At 50.0% G+C, this 21,373-nt stretch overlaps 1 protein-coding gene across 1 annotated transcript in view; it reads right to left on the reverse strand.

Moving 5' to 3' along the window:
• Window positions 1–20,979, reverse strand: part of OXTR (oxytocin receptor) — a 106,598-nt gene extending 85,619 nt beyond the window's left edge. The window contains exon 1 of the mRNA XM_063941260.1: window positions 19,427–20,979. Within this exon, the coding sequence (XP_063797330.1) occupies window positions 19,427–20,333 (907 nt within the window). The 5' untranslated portion in view covers window positions 20,334–20,979. The remainder of the gene's footprint in view (window positions 1–19,426) is intronic.
• Window positions 20,980–21,373: the final 394 nt, after the last annotated feature.

The following is a 21,373-nucleotide window of genomic DNA, read 5'->3' on the forward strand; positions in this document are numbered from 1 at the left end:
ACAGGTCACACAGCAGCCGGGATCACACACACCACTTACTACACACTAATGCTCAGGGGATAGAGCAGGAGACTGGTGTGTGTCCTGTACAGGTGTCTCCTGCACTGTGTCAGTAGCCAGGACAGGTCACACAGCAGCCGGGATCACACACCACTTACTACACACTAATGATCAGGGGATAGAGCAGGAGACTGGTGTGTGTCCTGTACAGGTCTCTCCTGCACTGTGTCAGTAGCCAGGACAGGTCACACAGCAGCCGGGATCACACACCACTTACTACACACTAATGATCAGGGGTTAGAGCAGGAGACTGGTGTGTGTCCTGTACAGGTCTCTCCTGCACTGTGTCAGTAGCCAGGACAAGTCACACAGCAGCCGGGATATCACACCACTTACTACACACTAATGATCAGGGGTTAGAGCAGGAGACTGGTGTGTGTCCTGTACAGGTCTCTCCTGCACTGTTTCAGTAGCCAGGACACATCACACAGCAGCCGGGATATCACACCACTTACTACACACTAATGCTCAGGGGTTAGAGCAGGAGACTGGTGTGTGTCCTGTACAGGTCTCTCCTGCACTGTGTCAGTAGCCAGGACAGGTCACACAGCAGCCTGGATGTCACACCACTTACTACACACTAATGATCAGGGGTTAGAGCAGGAGACTGGTGTGTCCTGTACAGGTCTCTCCTGCACTGTGTCAGTAGCCAGGACACATCACACAGCAGCCGGGATCACACACCACTTACTACACACTAATGATCAGGGGATAGAGCAGGAGACTTGTGTGTCCTGTACAGGTCTCCTGCACTGTGTCAGTAGCCAGGACAGATCACACAGCAGCCGGGATATCACACCACTTACTACACACTAATGCTCAGGGGTTAGAGCAGGAGACTGGTGTGTGTCCTGTACAGGTGTCTCCTGCACTGTGTCAGTAGCCAGGACACATCACACAGCAGCCGGGATGTCACACCACTTACTACACACTAATGATCAGGGGATAGAGCAGGAGACTGGTGTGTGTCCTGTACAGGTCTCTCCTGCACTGTGTCAGTAGCCAGGACAGGTCACACAGCAGCCGGGATCACAGACCACTTACTACACACTAATGCTCAGGGGTTAGAGCAGGAGACTGGTGTGTGTCCTGTACAGGTGTCTCCTGCACTGTGTCAGTAGCCAGGACACGTCACACAGCAGCCAGGATGTCACACCACTTACTACACACTAATGCTCAGGGGTTAGAGCTGGAGACTGGTGTGTGTCCTGTACAGGTCTCTCCTGCACTGTGTCAGTATACAGGACAGGTCACACAGCAGCCGGGATCACACACCACTTACTACACACTAATGATCAGGGGATTGAGCAGGAGACTGGTGTGTGTCCTGTACAGGTGTCTCCTGCACTGTGTCAGTAGCCAGGACAGGTCACACAGCAGCCGGGATCACACCACTTACTACACACTAATGCTCAGGGGTTAGAGCAGGAGACTGGTGTGTGTCCTGTACAGGTGTCTCCTGCACTGTGTCAGTAGCCAGGACACGTCACACAGCAGCCAGGATGTCACACCACTTACTACACACTAATGCTCAGGGGTTAGAGCTGGAGACTGGTGTGTGTCCTGTACAGGTCTCTCCTGCACTGTGTCAGTATACAGGACAGGTCACACAGCAGCCGGGATCACACACCACTTACTACACACTAATGATCAGGGGATAGAGCAGGAGACTGGTGTGTGTCCTGTACAGGTCTCTCCTGCACTGTGCCAGTAGCCAGGACACATCACACAGCAGCCGGGATGTCACACCACTTACTACACACTAATGATCAGGGGTTAGAGCAGGAGACTGGTGTGTGTCCTGTACAGGTCTCTCCTGCACTGTGTCAGTATACAGGACACATCACACAGCAGCCGGGATCACACACCACTTACTACACACTAATGATCAGGGGATAGAGCAGGAGACTGGTGTGTGTCCTGTACAGGTGTCTCCTGCACTGTGTCAGTAGCCAGGACAGGTCACACAGCAGCCGGGATCACACACCACTTACTACACACTAATGATCAGGGGATAGAGCAGGAGACTGGTGTGTGTCCTGTACAGGTGTCTCCTGCACTGTGTCAGTAGCCAGGACAGGTCACACAGCAGCCGGGATCACACACACCACTTACTACACACTAATGATCAGGGGATAGAGCAGGAGACTGGTGTGTGTCCTGTACAGGTGTCTCCTGCACTGTGTCAGTAGCCAGGACAGGTCACACAGCAGCCGGGATCACACACCACTTACTACACACTAATGATCAGGGGATAGAGCAGGAGACTGGTGTGTGTCCTGTACAGGTCTCTCCTGCACTGTGTCAGTAGCCAGGACAGGTCACACAGCAGCCGGGATCACACACCACTTACTACACACTAATGCTCAGGGGATAGAGCAGGAGACTGGTGTGTGTCCTGTACAGGTGTCTCCTGCACTGTGTCAGTATACAGGACACATCACACAGCAGCCGGGATATCACACCACTTACTACACACTAATGCTCAGGGGATAGAGCAGGAGACTGGTGTGTGTCCTGTACAGGTCTCTCCTGCACTGTGTCAGTATACAGGACACATCACACAGCAGCCGGGATCACACACCACTTACTACACACTAATGCTCAGGGGTTAGAGCAGGAGACTGGTGTGTGTCCTGTACAGGTGTCTCCTGCACTGTGTCAGTATACAGGACACATCACACAGCAGCCGGGATCACACACCACTTACTACACACTAATGCTCAGGGGTTAGAGCAGGAGACTGGTGTGTGTCCTGTACAGGTCTCTCCTGCACTGTGTCAGTAGCCAGGACAGGTCACACAGCAGCCGGGATCACACACCACTTACTACACACTAATGCTCAGGGGATAGAGCAGGAGACTGGTGTGTGTCCTGTACAGGTCTCTCCTGCACTGTGTCAGTAGCCAGGACACATCACACAGCAGCCGGGATCACACACCACTTACTACACACTAATGCTCAGGGGTTAGAGCAGGAGACTGGTGTGTGTCCTGTACAGGTCTCTCCTGCACTGTGTCAGTAGCCAGGACAGGTCACACAGCAGCCGGGATGTCACACCACTTACTACACACTAATGATCAGGGGATAGAGCAGGAGACTGGTGTGTGTCCTGTACAGGTGTCTCCTGCACTGTGTCAGTAGCCAGGACAGGTCACACAGCAGCCGGGATGTCACACCACTTACTACACACTAATGATCAGGGGATAGAGCAGGAGACTGGTGTGTGTCCTGTACAGGTCTCTCCTGCACTGTGTCAGTAGCCAGGACACGTCACACAGCAGCCGGGATCACACACCACTTACTACACACTAATGATCAGGGGTTAGAGCAGGAGACTGGTGTGTGTCCTGTACAGGTGTCTCCTGCACTGTGTCAGTATACAGGACAGGTCACACAGCAGCCGGGATATCACACACCACTTACTACACACTAATGATCAGGGGATAGAGCAGGAGACTGGTGTGTGTCCTGTACAGGTCTCTCCTGCACTGTGTCAGTAGCCAGGACACATCACACAGCAGCCGGGATCACACACCACTTACTACACACTAATGCTCAGGGGTTAGAGCAGGAGACTGGTGTGTGTCCTGTACAGGTGTCTCCTGCACTGTGTCAGTATCCAGGACAGGTCACACAGCAGCCGGGATCACACACCACTTACTACACACTAATGATCAGGGGATAGAGCAGGAGACTGGTGTGTGTCCTGTACAGGTCTCTCCTGCACTGTGTCAGTATACAGGACACATCACACAGCAGCCGGGATCACACACCACTTACTACACACTAATGATCAGGGGATAGAGCAGGAGACTGGTGTGTGTCCTGTACAGGTGTCTCCTGCACTGTGTCAGTAGCCAGGACACATCACACAGCAGCCGGGATGTCACACCACTTACTACACACTAATGATCAGGGGATAGAGCAGGAGACTGGTGTGTGTCCTGTACAGGTCTCTCCTGCACTGTGTCAGTAGCCAGGACAGGTCACACAGCAGCCGGGATCACACACCACTTACTACACACTAATGATCAGGGGATAGAGCAGGAGACTGGTGTGTGTCCTGTACAGGTCTCTCCTGCACTGTGTCAGTAGCCAGGACAAGTCACACAGCAGCCGGGATGTCACACCACTTACTACACACTAATGATCAGGGGATAGAGCAGGAGACTGGTGTGTGTCCTGTACAGGTGTCTCCTGCACTGTGTCAGTAGCCAGGACAGGTCACACAGCAGCCGGGATCACACACCACTTACTACACACTAATGATCAGGGGATAGAGCAGGAGACTGGTGTGTGTCCTGTACAGGTGTCTCCTGCACTGTGTCAGTAGCCATGACACATCACACAGCAGCCGGGATCACACACCACTTACTACACACTAATGATCAGGGGATAGAGCAGGAGACTGGTGTGTGTCCTGTACAGGTGTCTCCTGCACTGTGTCAGTAGCCAGGACAGGTCACACAGCAGCCGGGATCACACACCACTTACTACACACTAATGATCAGGGGATAGAGCAGGAGACTGGTGTGTGTCCTGTACAGGTGTCTCCTGCACTGTGTCAGTAGCCAGGACACATCACACAGCAGCCAGGATATCACACCACTTACTACACACTAATGATCAGGGGATAGAGCAGGAGACTGGTGTGTGTCCTGTACAGGTCTCTCCTGCACTGCGTCAGTAGCCAGGACACGTCACACAGCAGCCGGGATGTCACACCACTTACTACACACTAATGATCAGGGGATAGAGCAGGAGACTGGTGTGTGTACTGTACAGGTGTCCTGCACTGTGTCAGTAGCCAGGACAGGTCACACAGCAGCCGGGATGTCACACCACTTACTACACACTAATGATCAGGGGATAGAGCAGGAGACTGGTGTGTGTCCTGTACAGGTGTCTCCTGCACTGTGTCAGTAGCCAGGACAGGTCACACAGCAGCCGGGATCACACACCACTTACTACACACTAATGCTCAGGGGTTAGAGCAGGAGACTGGTGTGTGTCCTGTACAGGTGTCTCCTGCACTGTGTCAGTAGCCAGGACAAGTCACACAGCAGCCGGGATGTCACACCACTTACTACACACTAATGATCAGGGGATAGAGCAGGAGACTGGTGTGTGTCCTGTACAGGTGTCTCCTGCACTGTGTCAGTAGCCAGGACAGGTCACACAGCAGCCGGGATGTCACACCACTTACTACACACTAGTGCTCAGGGGATAGAGCAGGAGACTGGTGTGTGTCCTGTACAGGTGTCTCCTGCACTGTGTCAGTAGCCAGGACAGGTCACACAGCAGCCGGGATCACACACCACTTACTACACACTAATGATCAGGGGATAGAGCAGGAGACTGGTGTGTGTCCTGTACAGGTGTCTCCTGCACTGTGTCAGTAGCCAGGACACATCACACAGCAGCCGGGATCACACACCACTTACTACACACTAATGATCAGGGGATAGAGCAGGAGACTGGTGTGTGTCCTGTACAGGTGTCTCCTGCACTGTGTCAGTAGCCAGGACAGGTCACACAGCAGCCGGGATCACACACCACTTACTACACACTAATGCTCAGGGGTTAGAGCAGGAGACTGGTGTGTGTCCTGTACAGGTCTCTCCTGCACTGTGTCAGTAGCCAGGACACATCACACAGCAGCCGGGATATCACACCACTTACTACACACTAATGCTCAGGGGATAGAGCAGGAGACTGGTGTGTGTCCTGTACAGGTCTCTCCTGCACTGTGTCAGTATACAGGACACGTCACACAGCAGCCGGGATATCACACCACTTACTACACACTAATGATCAGGGGATAGAGCAGGAGACTGGTGTGTGTCCTGTACAGGTGTCTCCTGCACTGTGTCAGTAGCCAGGACAAGTCACACAGCAGCCGGGATGTCACACCACTTACTACACACTAATGATCAGGGGATAGAGCAGGAGACTGGTGTGTGTCCTGTACAGGTCTCTCCTGCACTGTGTCAGTAGCCAGGACAAGTCACACAGCAGCCGGGATGTCACACCACTTACTACACACTAATGATCAGGGGATAGAGCAGGAGACTGGTGTGTGTCCTGTACAGGTGTCTCCTGCACTGTGTCAGTAGCCAGGACAGGTCACACAGCAGCCGGGATGTCACACCACTTACTACACACTAGTGCTCAGGGGATAGAGCAGGAGACTGGTGTGTGTCCTGTACAGGTGTCTCCTGCACTGTGTCAGTAGCCAGGACAGGTCACACAGCAGCCGGGATCACACACCACTTACTACACACTAATGATCAGGGGATAGAGCAGGAGACTGGTGTGTGTCCTGTACAGGTGTCTCCTGCACTGTGTCAGTAGCCAGGACACATCACACAGCAGCCGGGATCACACACCACTTACTACACACTAATGATCAGGGGATAGAGCAGGAGACTGGTGTGTGTCCTGTACAGGTGTCTCCTGCACTGTGTCAGTAGCCAGGACAGGTCACACAGCAGCCGGGATCACACACCACTTACTACACACTAATGATCAGGTGATAGAGCAGGAGACTGGTGTGTGTCCTGTACAGGTGTCTCCTGCACTGTGTCAGTAGCCAGGACACATCACACAGCAGCCAGGATATCACACCACTTACTACACACTAATGATCAGGGGATAGAGCAGGAGACTGGTGTGTGTCCTGTACAGGTGTCTCCTGCACTGTGTCAGTAGCCAGGACACATCACACAGCAGCCGGGATCACACACCACTTACTACACACTAATGATCAGGGGATAGAGCAGGAGACTGGTGTGTGTCCTGTACAGGTGTCTCCTGCACTGTGTCAGTAGCCAGGACAAGTCACACAGCAGCCGGGATGTCACACCACTTACTACACACTAATGATCAGGGGATAGAGCAGGAGACTGGTGTGTGTCCTGTACAGGTCTCTCCTGCACTGTGTCAGTAGCCAGGACAGGTCACACAGCAGCCGGGATCACACACCACTTACTACACACTAATGATCAGGGGATAGAGCAGGAGACTGGTGTGTGTCCTGTACAGGTGTCTCCTGCACTGTGTCAGTAGCCAGGACAGGACACACAGCAGCCGGGATCACACACCACTTACTACACACTAATGATCAGGGGATAGAGCAGGAGACTGGTGTGTGTCCTGTACAGGTCTCTCCTGCACTGTGTCAGTAGCCAGGACAGGTCACACAGCAGCCGGGATCACACACCACTTACTACACACTAATGATCAGGGGATAGAGCAGGAGACTGGTGTGTGTCCTGTACAGGTCTCCTGCACTGTGTCAGTAGCCAGGACAGGTCACACAGCAGCCGGGATCACACACCACTTACTACACACTAATGATCAGGGGATAGAGCAGGAGACTGGTGTGTGTCCTGTACAGGTCTCTCCTGCACTGTGTCAGTAGCCAGGACAGGTCACACAGCAGCCGGGATCACACACACCACTTACTACACACTAATGATCAGGGGATAGAGCAGGAGACTGGTGTGTGTCCTGTACAGGTCTCTCCTGCACTATGTCAGTAGCCAGGACAGGTCACACAGCAGCCGGGATCACACACCACTTACTACACACTAATGCTCAGGGGTTAGAGCAGGAGACTGGTGTGTGTCCTGTACAGGTCTCTCCTGCACTGTGTCAGTAGCCAGGACAGGTCACACAGCAGCTGGGATGTCACACCACTTACTACACACTAATGATCAGGGGATAGAGCAGGAGACTGGTGTGTGTCCTGTACAGGTGTCTCCTGCACTGTGTCAGTAGCCAGGACACATCACACAGCAGCCGGGATCACACACCACTTACTACACACTAATGATCAGGGGATAGAGCAGGAGACTGGTGTGTGTCCTGTACAGGTGTCTCCTGCACTGTGTCAGTAGCCAGGACAGGTCACACAGCAGCCGGGATCACACACCACTTACTACACACTAATGATCAGGGGATAGAGCAGGAGACTGGTGTGTGTCCTGTACAGGTCTCTCCTGCACTGTGTCAGTAGCCAGGACAGGTCACACAGCAGCCGGGATCACACACCACTTACTACACACTAATGATCAGGGGATAGAGCAGGAGACTGGTGTGTGTCCTGTACAGGTCTCTCCTGCACTGTGTCAGTAGCCAGGACAGGTCACACAGCAGCCGGGATCACACACACCACTTACTACACACTAATGATCAGGGGATAGAGCAGGAGACTGGTGTGTCTCCTGTACAGGTCTCTCCTGCACTGTGTCAGTAGCCAGGACACATCACACAGCAGCCGGGATCACACACCACTTACTACACACTAATGCTCAGGGGATAGAGCAGGAGACTGGTGTGTGTCCTGTACAGGTGTCTCCTGCACTGTGTCAGTAGCCAGGACAGGTCACACAGCAGCCGGGATCACACACCACTTACTACACACTAATGCTCAGGGGTTAGAGCAGGAGACTGGTGTGTGTCCTGTACAGGTGTCTCCTGCACTGTGTCAGTAGCCAGGACAGGTCACACAGCAGCCGGGATCACACACCACTTACTACACACTAATGATCAGGGGATAGAGCAGGAGACTGGTGTGTGTCCTGTACAGGTGTCTCCTGCACTGTGTCAGTATACAGGACACGTCACACAGCAGCCGGAATGTCACACCACTTACTACACACTAATGATCAGGGGATAGAGCAGGAGACTGGTGTGTGTCCTGTACAGGTGTCTCCTGCACTGTGTCAGTAGCCAGGACAGGTCACACAGCAGCCGGGATCACACACCACTTACTACACACTAATGATCAGGGGATAGAGCAGGAGACTGGTGTGTGTCCTGTACAGGTGTCTCCTGCACTGTGTCAGTAGCCAGGACACATCACACAGCAGCCGGGATCACACACCACTTACTACACACTAATGATCAGGGGATAGAGCAGGAGACTGGTGTGTGTCCTGTACAGGTGTCTCCTGCACTGTGTCAGTAGCCAGGACAGGTCACACAGCAGCCGGGATCACACACCACTTACTACACACTAATGATCAGGGGTTAGAGCAGGAGACTGGTGTGTGTCCTGTACAGGTCTCTCCTGCACTGTGTCAGTAGCCAGGACAGGTCACACAGCAGCCGGGATCACACACCACTTACTACACACTAATGATCAGGGGATAGAGCAGGAGACTGGTGTGTGTCCTGTACAGGTCTCTCCTGCACTGTGTCAGTAGCCAGGACAGGTCACACAGCAGCCGGGATCACACACACCACTTACTACACACTAATGATCAGGGGATAGAGCAGGAGACTGGTGTGTCTCCTGTACAGGTCTCTCCTGCACTGTGTCAGTAGCCAGGACACATCACACAGCAGCCGGGATCACACACCACTTACTACACACTAATGCTCAGGGGATAGAGCAGGAGACTGGTGTGTACCTGTACAGGTGTCTCCTGCACTGTGTCAGTAGCCAGGACAGGTCACACAGCAGCCGGGATCACACACCACTTACTACACACTAATGCTCAGGGGTTAGAGCAGGAGACTGGTGTGTGTCCTGTACAGGTGTCTCCTGCACTGTGTCAGTAGCCAGGACAGGTCACACAGCAGCCGGGATCACACACCACTTACTACACACTAATGATCAGGGGATAGAGCAGGAGACTGGTGTGTGTCCTGTACAGGTGTCTCCTGCACTGTGTCAGTATACAGGACACGTCACACAGCAGCCGGAATGTCACACCACTTACTACACACTAATGATCAGGGGATAGAGCAGGAGACTGGTGTGTGTCCTGTACAGGTGTCTCCTGCACTGTGTCAGTAGCCAGGACAGGTCACACAGCAGCCGGGATCACACACCACTTACTACACACTAATGATCAGGGGATAGAGCAGGAGACTGGTGTGTGTCCTGTACAGGTCTCTCCTGCACTGTGTCAGTATACAGGACACGTCACACAGCAGCCGGGATCACACACCACTTACTACACACTAATGATCAGGGGATAGAGCAGGAGACTGGTGTGTGTCCTGTACAGGTGTCTCCTGCACTGTGTCAGTAGCCAGGACAGGTCACACAGCAGCCGGGATCACACACCACTTACTACACACTAATGATCAGGGGATACAGCAGGAGACTGGTGTGTGTCCTGTACAGGTGTCTCCTGCACTGTGTCAGTATACAGGACACGTCACACAGCAGCCGGAATGTCACACCACTTACTACACACTAATGATCAGGGGATAGAGCAGGAGACTGGTGTGTGTCCTGTACAGGTGTCTCCTGCACTGTGTCAGTAGCCAGGACAGGTCACACAGCAGCCGGGATCACACACCACTTACTACACACTAATGATCAGGGGATAGAGCAGGAGACTGGTGTGTGTCCTGTACAGGTGTCTCCTGCACTGTGTCAGTAGCCAGGACACATCACACAGCAGCCGGGATCACATACCACTTACTACACACTAATGATCAGGGGATAGAGCAGGAGACTGGTGTGTGTCCTGTACAGGTGTCTCCTGCACTGTGTCAGTAGCCAGGACAGGTCACACAGCAGCCGGGATCACACACCACTTACTACACACTAATGATCAGGGGTTAGAGCAGGAGACTGGTGTGTGTCCTGTACAGGTCTCTCCTGCACTGTGTCAGTATACAGGACACGTCACACAGCAGCCGGGATCACACACCACTTACTACACACTAATGATCAGGGGTTAGAGCAGGAGACTGGTGTGTGTCCTGTACAGGTGTCTCCTGCACTGTGTCAGTAGCCAGGACAGGTCACACAGCAGCCGGGATCACACACCACTTACTACACACTAATGATCAGGGGATAGAGCAGGAGACTGGTGTGTGTCCTGTACAGGTGTCTCCTGCACTGTGTCAGTAGCCAGGACAGGTCACACAGCAGCCGGGATCACACACCACTTACTACACACTAATGATCAGGGGATAGAGCAGGAGACTGGTGTGTGTCCTGTACAGGTGTCTCCTGCACTGTGTCAGTAGCCAGGACAGGTCACACAGCAGCCGGGTAATCACACCACTTACTACACACTAATGATCAGGGGATAGAGCAGGAGACTGGTGTGTGTCCTGTACAGGTGTCTCCTGCACTGTGTCAGTAGCCAGGACACATCACACAGCAGCCGGGATCACACACCACTTACTACACACTAATGCTCAGGGGATAGAGCAGGAGACTGGTGTGTGTCCTGTACAGGTCTCTCCTGCACTGTGTCAGTAGCCAGGACAGGTCACACAGCAGCCGGGATCACACACCACGTACTACACACTAATGATCAGGGGATAGATCAGGAGACTGGTGTGTGTCCTGTACAGGTGTCTCCTGCACTGTGTCAGTATACAGGACACATCACACAGCAGCCGGGATCACACACCACTTACTACACACTAATGATCAGAGGTTAGAGCAGGAGACTGGTGTGTGTCCTGTACAGGTGTCTCCTGCACTGTGTCAGTAGCCAGGACACATCACACAGCAGCCGGGATGTCACACCACTTACTACACACTAATGCTCAGGGGATAGAGCAGGAGACTGGTGTGTGTCCTGTACAGGTCTCTCCTGCACTGTGTCAGTAGCCAGGACAGGTCACACAGCAGCCGGGATCACACACCACGTACTACACACTAATGCTCAGGGGATAGAGCAGGAGACTGGTGTGTGTCCTGTACAGGTGTCTCCTGCACTGTGTCAGTAGCCAGGACACGTCTCACAGCAGCCGGGATGTCACACCACTTACTACACACTAATGCTCAGGGGTTAGAGCTGGAGACTGGTGTGTGTCCTGTACAGGTCTCTCCTGCACTGTGTCAGTATACAGGACACATCACACAGCAGCCGGGATCACACACCACGTACTACACACTAATGATCAGGGGATAGAGCAGGAGACTGGTGTGTGTCCTGTACAGGTCTCTCCTGCACTGTGTCAGTAGCCAGGACAGGTCACACAGCAGCCGGGATCACACACCACTTACTACACACTAATGATCAGGGGATAGAGCAGGAGACTGGTGTGTGTCCTGTACAGGTGTCTCCTGCACTGTGTCAGTAGCCAGGACACATCACACAGCAGCCGGGATCACACACCACTTACTACACACTAATGATCAGGGGATAGAGCAGGAGACTGGTGTGTGTCCTGTACAGGTGTCTCCTGCACTGTGTCAGTAGCCAGGACAGGTCACACAGCATCCGGGATCACACACCACTTACTACACACTAATGATCAGGGGATAGAGCAGGAGACTGGTGTGTGTCCTGTACAGGTGTCTCCTGCACTGTGTCAGTAGCCAGGACAGGTCACACAGCAGCCGGGTAATCACACCACTTACTACACACTAATGATCAGGGGATAGAGCAGGAGACTGGTGTGTGTCCTGTACAGGTGTCTCCTGCACTGTGTCAGTAGCCAGGACACATCACACAGCAGCCGGGATCACACACCACTTACTACACACTAATGCTCAGGGGATAGAGCAGGAGACTGGTGTGTGTCCTGTACAGGTCTCTCCTGCACTGTGTCAGTAGCCAGGACAGGTCACACAGCAGCCGGGATCACACACCACGTACTACACACTAATGATCAGGGGATAGATCAGGAGACTGGTGTGTGTCCTGTACAGGTGTCTCCTGCACTGTGTCAGTATACAGGACACATCACACAGCAGCCGGGATCACACACCACTTACTACACACTAATGATCAGAGGTTAGAGCAGGAGACTGGTGTGTGTCCTGTACAGGTGTCTCCTGCACTGTGTCAGTAGCCAGGACACATCACACAGCAGCCGGGATGTCACACCACTTACTACACACTAATGCTCAGGGGATAGAGCAGGAGACTGGTGTGTGTCCTGTACAGGTCTCTCCTGCACTGTGTCAGTAGCCAGGACAGGTCACACAGCAGCCGGGATCACACACCACGTACTACACACTAATGCTCAGGGGATAGAGCAGGAGACTGGTGTGTGTCCTGTACAGGTGTCTCCTGCACTGTGTCAGTAGCCAGGACACGTCTCACAGCAGCCGGGATGTCACACCACTTACTACACACTAATGCTCAGGGGTTAGAGCTGGAGACTGGTGTGTGTCCTGTACAGGTCTCTCCTGCACTGTGTCAGTATACAGGACACATCACACAGCAGCCGGGATCACACACCACGTACTACACACTAATGATCAGGGGATAGAGCAGGAGACTGGTGTGTGTCCTGTACAGGTCTCTCCTGCACTGTGTCAGTAGCCAGGACAGGTCACACAGCAGCCGGGATCACACACCACTTACTACACACTAATGATCAGGGGATAGAGCAGGAGACTGGTGTGTGTCCTGTACAGGTGTCTCCTGCACTGTGTCAGTAGCCAGGACACATCACACAGCAGCCGGGATCACACACCACTTACTACACACTAATGATCAGGGGATAGAGCAGGAGACTGGTGTGTGTCCTGTACAGGTGTCTCCTGCACTGTGTCAGTAGCCAGGACAGGTCACACAGCATCCGGGATCACACACCACTTACTACACACTAATGATCAGGGGATAGAGCAGGAGACTGGTGTGTGTCCTGTACAGGTCTCTCCTGCACTGTGTCAGTAGCCAGGACAGGTCACACAGCAGCCGGGATCACACACCACTTACTACACACTAATGATCAGGGGATAGAGCAGGAGACTGGTGTGTGTCCTGTACAGGTCTCTCCTGCACTGTGTCAGTAGCCAGGACAGGTCACACAGCAGCCGGGATCACACACCACTTACTACACACTAATGATCAGGGGATAGAGCAGGAGACTGGTGTGTGTCCTGTACAGGTGTCTCCTGCACTGTGTCAGTAGCCAGGACAGGTCACACAGCATCCGGGATCACACACCACTTACTACACACTAATGATCAGGGGATAGAGCAGGAGACTGGTGTGTGTCCTGTACAGGTGTCTCCTGCACTATGTCAGTAACGACAGTATTATCAGAGAGCAGGAAAGACAGTTGCCGCGTACTGACTTTCTGGGATTTTCCTTCATGACAATTGATAACAATATGATATGTTTTAAATCTGTTTATATTATCTGCTCAGTTATTTATTTATTTCATCCTGGTTATTTATATAGTGCACACACATTCTGCAGCGCTTTACAGAGAATATTTGGCCATTCACATCAGCTTACAATCTATATTCCCTACCACATGTAGACGCACATAAATACACACCAGGGTTAAATTTTATAGTAGCCAGTTAACATACCTCTACCGATGTAGCCACACTCATCCAAGCCTGCGGCTTAGTACACTGCCCATGTATTCTTATGGACATGCGTACTTAGACGCATGTAGACTTAGTTGCAGGCACACTTGATGCACCTGGATTGTCACAAATACGACAAACTGCGGGCTAAATGTGCCTGGCTACATCTGTATAATTTTGGATTGTGGGAGGAAACCTTTGCGGGGAAAATATACAAACCTCACACATTACTGGCCGTGGTGGGAATAGAACCCATGACCTCAGTGCTGTGAGGCAGTAATGCTAACCATTACACCACCTGCACTGCCAATACTAATCAGTGGTGCAGATATTACCCTCCTCCATCTGTATGGTGACGGACTGGATAAGACTACAGATCTGAGTATTCATGCAGATACACTTTACGTATGACTGACCCTGTAGCCTGCCAGATAACTAGGATGCCTGGTCTGCAGACATATTTTCGTGATTGGGAAAAACCGGAACGGTCTGGACCCCGAAACGTCGGACCGCAAAGGCTCCCTGCAGCAAACTCTCCCATTCTGAAGGTTGTAATGCTCATTCACACCTGTCCCTGTCCAGGCGGTGTTGTGTCTGGCTGGTGTTCTGTCGGGGGCGAGGGGTGGGGGAAACAGGGATATAGGGAGGTAGAGATTACAGACTGAACCATGTCTCCTACCCTCCTAATGCAAACGAATGTACTATGGCCCTCATTCCAAGTTGTTCGCTCGGTAAAAATCTTCGCATCGCAGCGATTTTCCGCTTAATGCGCATGCGCAATGTCCGCACTGCGACTGCGCCAAGTAAATTTGCTATGCAGTTAGAAATTTTACTCACGGCTTTTTCATCGTTCTGGCGATCGTAATGTGATTGACAGGAAATGGGTGTTACTGGGCGGAAACAGGCCGTTTTATGGGCGTGTGGGCAAAAACGCTACCGTTTCCGGAAAAAACGCAGGAGTGGCCGGAGAAACGGAGGAGTGTCTGGGCGAACGCTGGGTGTGTTTGTGACGTCAAACCTGGAACGACAAGCACTGAACTGATCGCAGATGCCGAGTAAGTCTGGAGCTACTCAGAAACTGCTACGAGGTGTGTAATCGCAATATTGCGAATACATCGTTCGCAATTTTAAGATGCTAAGATTCACTCCCAGTAGGCGGCGGCTTAGCATGAGCAAATCTGCTAAAATCCGCTTGCGAGCGAACAACTCGGAATGACCCCCTATAGGCCTAATTCAGAGTTGATCGTAGCAGCAAATTTGTTAGCAGTTGGGCAAAACCATGTGCACTGCAGGTGGGGCAGATGTAACATGTGCAGAGAGAGTTAGATTTGGGTGGGGTGTGTTCAAACTGAAATCTAAATTGCAGTGTAAAAATAAAGTAGCCAGTATTTACCCTGCACAGAAACAAAATAACCCACCCTAACTCTATCTGCACGTTATATCTGCCCCACCTGCAGTGCACATGGTTTTGCCCATCCCCCAACAAATTTGCTGCTGAGATCAACTCTGAATTACCCCCTATATGTGATAGTGGAAGCCTGCACTAACTGCATGTTACAGTGTATGACAGGAGTGTCAGGAGTCCTGATGGAAATATAACTGCAGACCAGTGATATCAGCACTCATGCAGTTTACAGAGTAAATAAACAGGCAAAAAAAAGATTCTAAAAGGAGCCAAAGTGGGTAATAAAACTGTGACACATATCTGTGTAAGTGTGCAACAAGTGACACGTAGCTGTGTAATAGTGTGCGACATGTGACATGTACTGTAACTGCAAAAGTGTGCAACGAGTGTATAATAATAGTGACACATAGCTGTGTAATAGTGTGCAACAAGTGTATTATAATAATAATAGTTACATAGATATGTACAGTAATAGTGTACAAGTGGTTAATTAGAGTTACACATAGGTATGTAATAGTGCTCAACTTCTACCCCTAGTAAAATGTGTAACAATAATTGACAAGTGTGTAATAATAATGACATTTAGCTGTGTAAATGTTTGAAACAAATGTGTAATAATAGTGACATATAGGTCTGTAATAGTGCTCAACGTCTAACCATAGACAGTGAACAAAAATAACAGACACGTCTGTATAATAATAAAAACAACAGCCAAGTGTGTAATAGTGTGCAACATCTAACCAGAAACAAGTGTGTAATAATAGTGACACATATCTGGGCAAGAGTGTGTAACATCTATCTAGATTCAAGTGTGTACTAATAGTGCCACATAACTGGACAACAGAGTGCAACATGCAGCCAGAGAAAAGTGTGCAATAATAGTGCCACATACTGTAGCTGTGCAATATCTAACCAGAAACAAGTGTGTTATAATAGTGCCATATAACTGTACAACAATGTGCAGATACTAGCCAGATACAAGTGTGTAATAATAGTGCCAGATAGCTGTGCAATATTTAACCAGAGACAAGTGTGTAATAATAGTGCCACATGGCTGTGCAGCATCTAACCAGAAACAAGTGTGTTATAATTGTGCCATAACACTGTACAACAATGTGCAGTAACTAACCAGATACAAGTGTGTAATAATAGTGCCACATAGCTGTGCAATATTTAACCAGAGACAAGTGTGTAATAATAGTGCCACATAGCTGTGCAATATTTAACCAGAGACAAGTGTGTAATAATAGTGCCACATGGCTGTGCAGCATCTAACCAGAAACAAGTGTGTTATAATAGTGCCATATAACTGTACAACAATGTGCAGTAACTAACCAGATACAAGTGTGTAATAATAGTGCCACATAGCTGTGCAATATTTAACCAGAGACAAGTGTGTAATAATAGTGCCACATAGCTGTGCAGCATCTAACCAGAGACAAGTGTGTAATAATAGTGACATATAGCTGTGCAATATTGTGCAACATCTAACCAGAGACAGGTGTGTAATAATATGGCCAGATAGCTATGCAACATCTAAGCAGAGACAAGTGTGTAATAATAGTGCAACATATCTGTGCAATATTTAACCAGAGACAAGTGTGTAATAATAGTGCCACATAGCTATGCAACATCTAACCAGAGACATGTGTAATAATAGTCCCACATAGCTGTGAAATACTGTACAACATCTAACCAGAGACAAGTGTGTAATAATTGTGCCAAATATCTATACAACATCTAACCACAGACAAGTGTGTAATAATAGTGCCACATAGCTGTGCAACATCTAACCAGAGACAAGTGTGTGATAATTGTGCCAAATATCTGTGCAACATCTAACCACAGACAAGTGTGTAATAATAGTGCCAGATAGCTGTGAAATACTGTGCAACATCTAACCAGAGACAAGTGTTTAATAATAGTGACATATAGCTGTGCAATATTGTGCAACATCTAACCAGAGACAGGTGTGTAATAATAGTGCCACATGGCTATGCAACATCTAACCAGAGACAAGTGTGTAATAATAGTGCAACATAGCTGTGCAATATTTAACCAGAGACAAGTGTGTAATAATAGTGCCACATAGCTATGCAACATCTAACCAGAGACATGTGTAATAATAGTACCACATAGCTGTGAAATACTGTGCAACATCTAAACAGAGACAAGTGTGTAATAATTGTGCCAAATATCTGTGCAAAATCTAACCACAGACAATTGTGTAATATTAGTGCCAGATAGCTGTGCAACATCTAACCAAAGACAAGTGTGTAATAATAGTGCCACATAGCTGTGCAACATCTAACCAGAGACAAGTGTGTAATAATAGTGTCACATAGCTGTGCAACATCTAACCAAAGACAAGTGTGTAATAATAGTGCCACATAGCTGTGCAATAGTGTGCAACATCTAACCAGAGACAGGTGTGTAATAATAGTGGAACATAGCTGTGCAACATCTAACCAGAGACAAGTGTGTAATAATAGTGCCACATAGCGGTGCAATTGTGTGCAACATCTAACCAGAGACAGGTGTGTAATAATAGTGCCACATAGCTGTGCAACATCTAACCAGAGACAAGTGTGTAATAATAGTGCCAAATAGCTGTGCAACATCTAACCAGAGACAAGTGTGTAATAATAGTGCCACATAGCTGTGCAACATCTAACCAAAGACAAGTGTGTAATAATAGTGCCACATAGTTGTGCAACACCTAACCAGAGAAAAGTGTGTAATAATAGTGCCACATAGCTGTGCAACATCCAACCAGAGACAAATGTGTAATAATAGTGCCACATAGCTGTACAATAGTGTGCAACATCTAACCAAAGACAGGTGTGTAATAATAGTGACACATAGCTGTGCAACATCTAACCAGAGACCAGTGTGTAATAATAATGCCAAATAGTTGTGCAACATCTAACCAGAGACAAATGTGTAATAATTGTGCCACATAGCTGTGCAACATCTAACCAGAGACAAATGTGTAATAATAGTGCCACATATCTGCACAATAGTGTGCAACATCTAACCAGAGACAAGTGTGGAATAATAGTGCCACATAGCTGTGCAACATCTAACCAGAGACAAGTTTGTAATAATAGTGGCACATAGCTGTACAATAGCGTGCAACATCTAACTAGAGACAAGTGTGGAATAATAGTGCCCCATGGCTGTGCAACATCTAACCAGAGACAGGTGTGTAATAATAGTGCCACATAGTTCTGCAACTATGCACAGCAACTAACAAGGGTGTAATTGTATAACTTCTACATCTGTGTTTTGATAAGATTGCAACTTCTAAAGAAAGAGTAACAACAAGTATGTAACAATAAGATTGTAACTTGTAAAACAACTGCTATATGACAGCTACATAAATGTGTAGGAAGAAGTGTGTAGAAGAATGTAACATTTAATGGCAAAAACACATTTTAACACTGACAGTTTGAGGTGAGAGGAGAGACACTGGGGGGGTGGAAGGAGTGTGTAACTAAATATTGCTGGTGTGTAATAAGTGTGTAACACAATATTCCCTGTGGAAGAATAGTGGGGATTCCACAGATTATTGACAAATTATACAACACACAGCCCTGTAGCAGCTGATCATTTTTCTCCTTTGGGACCTATGGATCTGCAGACATCTGACAGGACCTAGATCAGGAGCCACTGCTGGGTTCTCTGGAGCTTCTTACCTTCCTTTGGGGCATCAGGGTCCCACACTGACCACATCTGGACAAAGAAGAAAGGGGTCCAGCAGATGATGTACGCCAGCACTATGATAAAGGTCATCTTCACCGTCCGGATCTTGGCCTTGGAGATGAGCCTAACACTGCTGACCCTGGACAGTGTGGCTCTCTTGTTGGAGCTCGGCCTGAGGTTGCTCTCACACAGAGTCTTCAGGCGGATGTTCTGCCAGATCTTGTAGCTGATGAGTCCATAGCAGACACTGAGGATCATCACAGGGATGATGTACACTGAGAGGGTTATCCAGGTGATATAAGCCTTTGAGCCCCATGGCTTGATGAAATGAGCCCTGCAGTCATAGACCCCATTCCCCACCTCTGTGAGGGAGAAGATGAGTATCTGAGGGATGCTTAGGAGGCAGCTGATGATCCAGGTCAGGAGGACATAGACACAGTCTGACCTCCTGTGCAGGGACCGCAGGGGCTGACAGATGGCCAAGCACCTGTCCAGGGACATCAGCAGGAGCATGTAGGTGGAGGCAAACATCCCCACCACCTGCAGGTAGGTGACCAACCTGCACAGGATGTCAGGAGCGTAGAACCTGAAGGTGATGTCCCAGATGAGCTGTGGCAGGACCTGGAACAAAGCCACCACCAGGTCAGCAATGCTCAGGTGTTTCATGAAGAAGTACATTCGGGAGTGTTTGTGCCTGTTAATGTGAATCCCGATCAGGACGCAGATGTTCCCAGCCAGGGCCAGGAAGAGAATGAGGGCCAGCACAGTAACCTCCACCTTGGCCACCTCCTCGTTCCTTTTCAGGGGGTCTCTGGTACTGTTCCCCCTTTGAGTACTGTTCTCCAGGCTGGAATTGGCCCATGAGATGTTGCAGTCAGTGATGGGGCACAAGCCCTCCATTGTCAGCTCAGGTTCAGCAATCCTCAGCTACTTCCTAAACCACGTCACTCCTTAGAGGAGAACATCTCCCTTTTGGGGTCTGTGAACCCCAGGTAAAGGGTTCTGCAGACAGGGGATGGGTCCACTGCTAGATTCCGTCCTCCAGCTGGGCTCCCTTGAAGATGAGGTGGTATTCTGTCAGCCCCTCCTTCCACAAGAGGACTTGAAGACCCCCCTCCTAAAATGATCAGAAAGTAGATCAGTGTTGGAACGCAGTGTAATAACTACCACTGTGTTCAGACAGCAATAAATCAATAGATCACCGTTCCCAGCAGTGCAAATCCATAGGGCAATCCTCAGCAGATAAATGCATCAAGGATCTCTGCTCTGGGGGGCACATTATCTCCAGCCAGGTCCATTCCCACTTCGTGCCTTCTGTGCATTCACTCTGCATTGCTCATGTCCCAAATATTAGCTGCAATGTACCCACACAGAGTAGAGTAGATGCACCCCAGCCAGCAGTGCTCCCCAGTATAAGGACAGATAACTGTGCAGCATGCACTGCCACCCTCCAGCCAAACTCCATTCATGCACAGCCATAGAGTGAGTACTGCTTAGCCAGGAGCCTCTTCTCTAATACAGGGAGAGAGTGGGGAGGAGAGACAGAAAAGAGAGAGAGAGAGAGAGAGCCCGCACCAGTCACAGAGAAGTCACATTGGGATTGATAAATACTTGTGGCAGGGGGGCTAACAAATCATAGGGTGCGCTCTCCTCTTTTGTCACTAGATGGCGCTGCAGGACATGGTTCCCAGGCTCTGTGCTGCGCTCGGTGCTGGCTGGATGGCTGCAGCAACTCTTATTAATATTATCTCACATTTTGGTAACACAGCCTGTGTGTTTATTCACACATTGCAGGCAGTCCTCAGACAGACACACAAATGCCACAAGGTCACGTTACACAGCCTCCTCCTCAGTGGCCTGTGACATGGAATTACTAGGTATGGCTGTAACTTTACTTGCTGGCGATGGAGCAGGCATTTCAATGATGGGTCTTGTATGTC

Source organism: Pseudophryne corroboree, chromosome 9 (genome assembly GCF_028390025.1).
Source record: "Pseudophryne corroboree isolate aPseCor3 chromosome 9, aPseCor3.hap2, whole genome shotgun sequence".
Lineage (NCBI taxonomy): Eukaryota > Metazoa > Chordata > Amphibia > Anura > Myobatrachidae > Pseudophryne > Pseudophryne corroboree.